Source organism: Cydia amplana, chromosome Z (assembly GCF_948474715.1).
Source record: "Cydia amplana chromosome Z, ilCydAmpl1.1, whole genome shotgun sequence".
In the NCBI taxonomy this organism is placed as follows: Eukaryota; Metazoa; Arthropoda; class Insecta; order Lepidoptera; family Tortricidae; genus Cydia; species Cydia amplana.
In genome coordinates, this window is record NC_086096.1 from 33747446 (window position 1) to 33757167 (window position 9722).

A 9722-nucleotide genomic window follows, 5' to 3' on the forward strand; every position below is an offset into this window, starting at 1 on the left:
GAAATCGAATATGCTGCCTTCATAAATTCATAACACAAAAAATTGTTTGACCACATATGAGGTAAGGTGGGGTAAGACTATCACAGACAGACAGACATGACGAAACCATAAGGGTTCCGTTTTTTGCCATTTGGCTACGGAACCCTAATAAGGTATCTAATAGTATTACGATTTTAATACCCCCTGGCACTGACTAAAATAACCGACTTGGTTTCCCATTACATCTCAAAACTTTTTTGTAGTAGAAGAACTGCGTTGCGAGACTTGCATCTTTTTACATGTAATGTTTTTGATAGGATCCCATCTCTTTTTGTAGGCTGTCCTTCTTTTCAGGTAATCATACCCATACCATACTGATACTATGTATACACATCTTTATTCATACTCACATCGTACGTCGTAGTGTACCTTTACTTTCCCTACTAATTGTAAGAACTAAAAGGTAACGTTGTTATCGCATATATTTCTATGGGATTACAAACTTATTTATGCAGTTATTAGATCTTTAGAACGTGACTAATATTGCAGTATTATTAGATTTTTATTGGCTTAAAAAGCTAAAACCAAATTACCTTTCAAATTTGGGTATGCTAGAAGTACCTTAAAATAATGATGATCGTGAGTGATTGTGTCAGTGACAAAACTAAGGGATTGTAAAGTGCATTAAATGTTATTTTGATAGAATGTTATTGAGATTTGTCACGTATGGCGGAAGAGAGAGTGGCGAAGCGCATCTTTTATTCTGAACTAGAGGAGGGTAAGCGGAAACTTGGCGGACAACTCCTCCGATACAAAGATGTTCAGAAGCGACACATGAAAAGGTGCAACATCGAGCCCTCTCAGTGGGAAGGTTTGGCAGCACAGCGTCCTGAGTGGCGCAGGCTGGTGCAGGACAAAGTGCGCGATTTCGAGGAGCAACGTAAAGTTGACCTCGACGCTAATCGCGACGAGCTGAAAACGCGCCAGCCTGCTCCCATTAACTACCACTACGTGGCTGGTGTCCTCACGTGCCCTCAATGTGCGCGGGAGTTCACCTCGAAGATCGGCTACGTCAGCCATCTTCGGGCGCACGAGCGCCGAGCAAACTAGGAGTCGTAGTGGTCGCCATGGCCGAAATCGGCCGGAAGGATCATCATCATCATCATCATCATTGAGATTTGATGGTACGGCCGTGCCACTTTGTTTTGCTCGACTTGGCGGCGGCACTGCCGTGCCCCCAGATCCTTTGTCCTTCCCCGGGCCTCAAACTATCTCTATGCGAAATATCATCAAGATGATATTGGTTCAGCGGTTTAAGCGTGACGAGATAACAGACAGACAGGCAGAGATACTTTCGCATTTATAATATAGTAAGAATAGGATATATATTTATTTTTTCTTGAATTAGAAAAGCTAATTTATAACAACTAATCTATTAAACAAGCAATTCTTGTATATATTTCGGGGATCTCGGAAACGGCTCTAACGATTTCGAATGAAATTTGATCATATATGAGGGTTTTTTGGGGTGAAAAATCGATCTAGCTAGGTGTTATCTCTGGGAAAACGCGCATTTTTGAGTTTTTAGGTAGGTATATGTTTTCCAAGCAAAGCTCGGTCTCCCAGATATTTAAACTTTATACGGTATACGCTGTCAGCTGTCAAATTTACAAAAAAAAAAACATTGCAAATTTGATTCATTTTGTTTCATGTAACCTTAGGTACAGGTATTATAATATGTAATAATTCCAGAAATAGTTTTATGTTTATATAATATTTTAATTTTATAATATGATCAATGAATAAGGTAAGGTGGGGCAAGACTAACAGTACAAGGATTCCATACAAGTGATAGTCTTACCCCGGTGTCGTCTTACCCCACCTTACCTTACGTATTAAAATTGCCCGGGTTATTCGGGTCCACCCTGTATGTACTAAAGTACTTATACTAAAAAACCGTTCACAAATTTTTGTGCATTCTTTAAGATTTCCTTAAATGCAAAATAGAAAGATATACGTCATATTATTATTACATATAATATATATTCAATGCCAATATACATAAATGTAATAATAATATGACGTAAACATTGCCAATTAACTTAAAGTGCCCCCGATAAAAGATTTGTTGACAATAAATGTAATACTTTCTAATTCCCGTGCCACTTAATCAGCTGTTTTAGGTAAATTTGCTATGGGAATTAGGGCACGGAAATTAGAATTCGTAATAAAAAAATTCGCCAAAAATTTAAATCGTGTTTGACCAAACTGTTATGTTATCGCTTACATAAAGATACATAAAGGGCTCCTAAATATGACAATTGTTATTGAAAAGCTATGTGGAAAATAAAATTTATAAGGGGCATCGAAATTAGAAAAAAATTGTCGCCCACCCGGATTCCGAAATACTTACGCGATTTGCTCAAACACGCCACGGCTTGACGTACATCCGTTTGCTTTGAAAGACAGCCGAATACTGCCAGTACAGGTGAGGCGGGACACGAGGCGGTTCAAATACAGACGTCGGCTGTCAGAGCCCTGTGAGTTTTGCCGACGAAATTGTACTCGCGCGCTCGGACAAAATTTAAACATCGATCACGAGTTATTTACCACAATGAAGTTAATAGTGTATGTGCTCAGTGATAGTAAATATCATCTAGTTTAAGTATTTGACACTAAATTAGTGATACTAATGTAGAATTTTTCGTAGGATTTTTCATTATGCTCAAAAGTAGATTCCGGACAGGGCACGGGAGCAGTAATTTGAGCCTTTAGGTATTTTTAAGTGTACTCTAAAAACCAATTAATCAGTGAATTCATATGGAACTCGGTGTGAAAGTGTGACTTCTTTATGTAAAAAAAAAATGGTAAGTATTATCTGATGCTAACCCGCGATTTTCATCACGGACAGAAAAAAAATCGTGTTCAGAAATTGACCCATTTATACAGTGTGTGGCCTACCTATAACGCGGGCGAAAAATTAAAACGTAGATTCTACTCCTCAAACAATAAAACTTTTGTTCAACAACTTTTTGAAATTATGTAGTCTTAAAACTGTCCCTTTTTCAAACAAACTAAATAATATTTTCAATGTACTTTAAATTCCGTCTAATTGACATTGCCCGTCAGTCTTGTCACCGTACAGGCATAATCAATTTCGTAATACATTGCGTGTTCAATTAAATTTTAAAGTGTTTTAAAATACAAACCACAAGTTATTTTTAAAAGTCGCTGAACAAACATTGTCTAGTTTGAGGAGTAGAATCTACGTTTTAATTTTTCGCCCGCGTTATAGGCCACACACTGTATATTAGTAATACCAATTCTAAGAATCAATGCTAATACATATAAACATCACGTTTAACTAACTTTTAGGAAAATTAATTAGCGCGATGGCGTCTCGATTATAAGTTGCTTTGACTCAAAAACAGGATGCAGAATTTCTCGTTTAAAAACAAGCTAAATACGGGAAAAGTTCGCGAAAGCTGTTTTTTATGTTACCCGCCGTTAACTGGAAGTTCGGAAGAGGGTTGTTTATAAAAAGGGAATGAGATAGGTACCTATCGTAAAAGTACCCATAGTCCTATAGTATAATTTTATACATAACCAATAACCACCAATAACGTTCCTTAATAGTTTTTTTCTCTTTTTTAAGAAAGATATATTATATTACAAATATTATTTGCACCTACAATATGATAATCGAGTTAGCCAAGGCTACCTAACAAGCTGAAATGTTACATATGTAACAAGTAAGTCATGTAAGCTAACATGGAGACCATGCATGGTTCAAAGGGACATACAGGGCCTACTCATGCACTCACTCAAAATATACTTTATTCGTGTCTAGGCTTAAATTAATAAAGTATATTATTAACAAAAACGTATTAATAGTAATGAAGTGTTACATATATATGAGTGGGTGAGCAAAAACGTCGTCAAACATAAAACATTGTATAAAAAATACTAAATAGTCTAGAATGTTTCTAGAATAAAATCTAAATGTTAAAAAAAAATAACAAAAGAAGTAGGTACATACATTGAAATATCCATTTCCTCATCATTAATCAAATATACCTAATAAATAACTATTCATTTCGAATCACAATTAATCCCACGTTGTTTTATCATTCATGTAGTCTTGTGTAGTATAAAAAGCTTTAGAAATAACTTTACGCTTTACATAATTATTGACCGAAGCGTAGCGAAGGTCTACGTTTTGACTCGGGCATTTTGCTTTTGTATGTCCGGATGTCCTCCTCTACAGGTCGCAACTCTTAACCGATTCTCGTGAAATTTTGTGACCGAATTCTGACTAAATAAAAAAATTTTGTCGATCCGGTTTTTGGAAATTTTTCAAAATGGCGGAGTCGTGATAGCTCCCGCCTAAACAAATAGTCGTATCGGTATCATAAGTTTTTTCTTTTTGAGATATGTATATAGATATATAGATATAGATGGCCAAAAATTCAGAAAATTTGTATCGCTGGTTTTGGCGGTATTTAGATATTTAGTTTTTACTTGAGAATGAGTAGCTAAATTTCGTCAGCTTTAGTAAGAACTATAATGGCGTATTTTGCAAACGTTCGCTTTTTTTGTTTGCATCGGGAGGTCCCTGGTTCCATCCCTAGTAATTGTATACTGCTACATAACTTTTTGTATTTTTTTTATACTTAAATTTCGTATAGTTGTTTTTTATTTAATTTTTTTATTTTGAAAATATGAAAAACTTCGTATTTTTTATTTATCAAGCGCGGGTTAAGCGTATTCGTTTAATTTTTGTTTGTAGCTTTATGTAGTTTTTAATTTTTTGTTTATATTACATGTACTATACCTATATTATAATAAATATTTTTGCCATACATTTATTCAGTTTTAAGCTCTGCTCGCGAGGGCTACAGCTCACAGAGCCACTAGTTAAATTTATTAATTGATAATTCTACTTGTATAGATAGATACTTGGCAAATGGTAGTTTTTGGGACTATAGTGTGGTGGTTTTACGTTATCTAACTTTGATTATTAAGGGCTTAACCTAGTCAAATTATTATTGATTTACTACAAACCAATCTACTTTTATTACTCCGCAATCTATAAGTATCATTACACAATTTTACCAGTCAATTAGTTAATAAATATAATGCCATGTCATTAAATTTGTCTAAGGGCCCGATTCGGATTTTGAAATAGACATCTACTAGATATCTTTTAGACGTCACCAAGATACGATAACGATATGTTTAAGATCGAACCTGTCAAATTTGACATTTCCGCGATTCTGGAGATACTCTTGAACGATTTCCACAAGATATGACTTAGAGATCCAATTCACATCTAATAGATATCTAACACTATCTAACGTAAAAGTGACATTGGTTGCCCGAATTGAGCTGCAAAAGAGAACTAGTTGAAATCTAAACTATAACGTACCAATCTAGAATGGATCTAGTACGTGTCGTCTGTTGTGAATATCTTGAAGTTCGAATACGGCAGTTTGGATTTAAACGTGAAATGAAGTTAACAATTACCCGGACATCAATATTATACTTGTTGGTACTTTTAACGAGCCGAGCTTAAAATGTTTTACGACTTCTCACAAGTCATTACGGAACAAATTTAAATTAAATCTTATCGACTTTATCATACTTACCCGTTGTTATATTATTAGACGACGTACCTTATTGGATTTTTTACTTTATTGTATGTGTCGGCGGCCGATCGTAAGATCAGGCATATCGTGAAACGTGAAAATCTTTGACCCGTTCCCTGAGACGACGGAGCCCCGCTACGCGGGGCTCCTATTTCTGGGCAGTTTGCCCTTCGGGCATCTAAAGCAACCTAACGAACCTATCCTACCTATATATTGGTTTAATGTCACTATCGTCAAAACATTACACAGGAACATTACGATCTGCCTGATCTTACGATCGGCCGCCGAGATCTTACGATCGGCCGCCGACATATGCATGTCTGCGTGTTTTTAGAGATAGAATCATTTTTTTCTAATAGCTCGATATTTACTTATTAAAGTATCCCAACTAAACCGAGCTCTGTGGTCATAAAACTTGGGGCTTACAGTGAAAAATTTCCGAAAAATATGAAAAAGCATTGCAGACATGCGATTAAATGTAAAAAAACGTAGTGTCACGACTCGCGCATGATTAACAGTATTGTGAAACTCATAACCCGCCAAAACTTTTCATGTAATAAGTGTGTTGCCGAGATGAGACCATATGGTGGCACTTTCAAAAAGGTATGAGATCTCATGTAGAGTGAAGCTTCTAACTCTACACGCCCTAACTGTACAAGCCCTAACTTCACAAACTCTAGGTACACCTTAGTCAAAATATGTGGCTTGGCCGTTACGCTACTATTAACAGAAAAGCAATTAACAGCTTGCGCCCAGGTGACGGTAGCGAAGCGGCCAAGTAAGCGCATAACTCCACAGAGTTGCAAGCGTCTATAGGCTACGTCGTACGCTTAACACCAGATGAGCCGCACGCTTGTTTGCCACCGCTTCGGTACAAATCTACATTTATTAAGTTTAAATATGCCTTTATAAGCCTTCATTATAACCGATAACAAATCCGCTTAGCATAAGCTCTGAAAGGCCCTACGAGTATTATAATTTACTACGCGCGGTGTAGCGTTCACGTGAGCTTTGCTTCCGTAGCGCTGCTACGAGCGGCGTAGCTTTAGCACGCTTTTATTTAGCTTCTTAGGTGGCACTCAGCTAATAAAAAGTAATTCATAAATGTTACATTGTGTTTTAAGAATTAGAATAATTTACTTATTGTCTACACATTCCAGTACGGATATGATGGTCGTTCTTGTCTACGTGACAGCGTGATAAAACGGTGTCCGTCACTTTCTTTCCCACGGTGTTAAACAGTGACAGTTATTTTATCACGTGGATAAAGATGGATAAAGCTATCCATAATAGGCTGGCTGATATAGGTAGTTTATTTTTTGGCGTGTTTGCGATATAATATAAGTACTTACGCGAAGTAAGTTTAACAAAGTTTTGTACGGAACACTAAAACTGGACTTTTGCACACAAATATAAAGCCTATGTAATTTTTTGTCAATATTTTATCCTTCACAATGCACTCCGTTATATAATTATGCGCTTGCGATAGACATAGAAACAGTCGGGTCGCTGTACTCTGTTTTCATGCCTATATAGCCTCTTTACATTATACTTGTTGGAATCTTACAATCAGGGTCAATTTTTCATGCCTATATAGCCTCTTTACATTATACTTGTTGGAATCTTACAATCAGGGTAAATTTTTCATGCCTATACAGTGTGGATTTTCTTTTTGGGTCAGTGAGGGCAGCTACCAGATCCCGTGCTGCTACGAGAAAACGGTCTTAGAAGACCTTCCCTCGATTTCAAATCAATGAAGATTGGCTTTTACAGATTTTGGAAAAAACATACAGGGTGCGAGGAAAAGGTCATTTATGACAAACTTTTTTTTGATGCCAATCGATCCCATTCCTATTGAGGATCAAAAGCTTGTATGGAACCAAAAAAAAAAATTCCGGCTAGAAAAGCCACAAATCGAGGAAAACTTTTCCCATACAATTTGTATGAAAATGAAAATTTTTATTTTTCACATGCTATTTTTTATGCCAATCGATTCCATTCCTATCCAGTATCAATAGTTTCCTTGGGGTCAACTTTCGATAATGTACTAAAAAGCCACAAATTAATAAAAACTTTTTCCATACATTTACTATGGAGAAAACGTGAAATTTTATTCACATTTTTCTATTTGCCCAATCAGTCCTGTTACATTTAAGGGTCATAATACTGTATGAAGACATTGCTGTAAGACTGATGGGCGAGATAGAAAATCGTGAATAAAATTTCACGTTTTCTCCATAGTAAATGTATGGAAAAAGTTTTTATTAATTTGTGGCTTTTTAGTACATTATCGAAATTTGACCCCTAGGAAACTATTGATACTGGATAGGAATGGAATCGATTGGCATACAAAAATAGCATGTGAAAAATGAAAGTTTTCATTTTCATACAAATTGTATGGGAAAAGTTTTCCTGGATTTGTGGCTTTTATAGCCGGAAATTTTTTTTGGTTCCATACAAGCTTTTGATCCTCAATAGGAATGGGATCGATTGGCGTCAAAAAAAAAGTTTGTCAAAAATGACCTTTTTCTCGCACCCTGTATGTTTTTTTCAAAATCTGTAAATGCCAATCTTCATTAATTTGAAATCGAGGGAAGGTCTTCTAAGACCGTTTTCTCGTAGCAGCACGGGATCTGGTAGCTGCCCTCACTGACCCAAATAGAAAATCCACCCTGTATAGCCTCTTTACATTATATTACTTGTTGGAATCTTACAATCAGGGTCAATTTTTCATGCCTATATAGCCTCTTTACATTATACTTGTTGGAATCTTACAATCAGGGTCAATTTTTCATGCCTATATAGCCTCTTTACATTATACTTGTTGGAATCTTACAATCAGGGTACATTTTTAAATTTGCTGACTACACTTACTTGTAAAATGTAGAATGTTGGTCTAGCGGCGTGAGGCACGGCCGACCGCCGCTGTCAACTCAATAACATGTCGACCGCGCACAGACCCTCGACCACTCACGCGCACACACACATATCCACACCCACATGTAGAAACATGCATACGACACGAAGTGCACTTTGGATACCTGCAAAAAAAAAGGGATTTGTGAGAAAAGTTGGCCGTAATACTTAGCCTAAAAATATGTTGAAAATACGTATCAATACCACGGTAACAAAATATAAAACTCATCGAGCCAATAAGGGTCTACCAAGATTAGGTACTACATCAGATCTGTACGGTTACCATCAGTTTGTCACTGACATAAACGCCGTCGAGAACGTAATTTACTTTCTATACATCTCGCTCGCACTCGCATATTAGTGCAAACGGGATGTATAGAAAGTAAATTACGTTCTCGACGGCGTTTATGACAGTGACAAACTGATGGTAACCGTACTGGTGATAATATAATTTCAGCTAACTTTACTCACTTATATACTTTGAGAGTAAATACGTAAGTACGAGCTTCTAACTACAAGCCAGAAAAAACAATGATTTGAATGCAGAAGCAAAAAACTACTGATTAATGTGTTCATCTAGAGTATAGCCCTTTATGGAAGAAAAACGTGGACGATGGGCCTAAGAGATAGGAAGAGAATGGAAGCATTTGAAATGTGGTGTTGTAGGCGAATGGAAGGCATTAGTTGTAGAGACAGGATAACGAATGAGGAGGTGTTAAGAAGAGCGAGTGAAAGGAGAGCTATCCTTAACACTATTGCAAATAGACGCGGAAAAATTATTGGACACTTAATACGACACGACCACTTCTTTAAAACTATCCTGGAGGGGCGGATAGGGCTCAAGCGAGGTAGAGGAGAACTCAGACGCAGTTACTTAGATCAAGTAAAAGAAAAAGTCGTGTCGTATAAAAAAGTCAACGAGTTGGCGCAAGATAGGGAAAACTGGAAGATACTCCACCGACAAGAGAATGACTCTTAAGTTCATGATGATGACTAAACAAAAGATTTCCATTTCACTCAATTTCGCATAATTTCATTAGAGTCTGTGCGGAAAGAGAAAGAGTAGTGGAATGTATTGGGCCCCATACATTCCATGACTCTTCTCTTTTCGCACAGACTTTATCAGATTCTTAAGGCGCTAGACGCCGTTTTTGGCCGAAAACTCTAACATTCTAGAGT

The 9722-nt window shown here is 36.7% G+C and overlaps 1 protein-coding gene across 1 annotated transcript; it reads left to right on the forward strand.

The window, feature by feature from the left end:
* Nucleotides 1–705: 705 nt before the first annotated feature.
* LOC134660683 (uncharacterized) lies at nucleotides 706–9522 on the forward strand. Its single transcript, XM_063516463.1, has 2 exons — nucleotides 706–1050; nucleotides 9124–9522. The coding sequence occupies exons 1-2, from the start codon at nucleotides 706–708 to the stop codon at nucleotides 9520–9522; spliced, it is 744 nt and encodes a 247-aa protein (XP_063372533.1).
* Nucleotides 9523–9722: the final 200 nt, after the last annotated feature.

Excerpts from the sequence above, each read along its gene's own strand:
- LOC134660683 (XM_063516463.1), top strand. The coding sequence starts at position 706 with ATGGCGGAAGAGAGAGTGGCGAAGCGCATCTTTTATTCTGAACTAGAG. Across the intron at positions 1,051-9,123 it reads TCACCTCGAAGATCGGCTAC|AGTATAGCCCTTTATGGAAG; the intron begins GTCAGCCATCTT and ends GTGTTCATCTAG.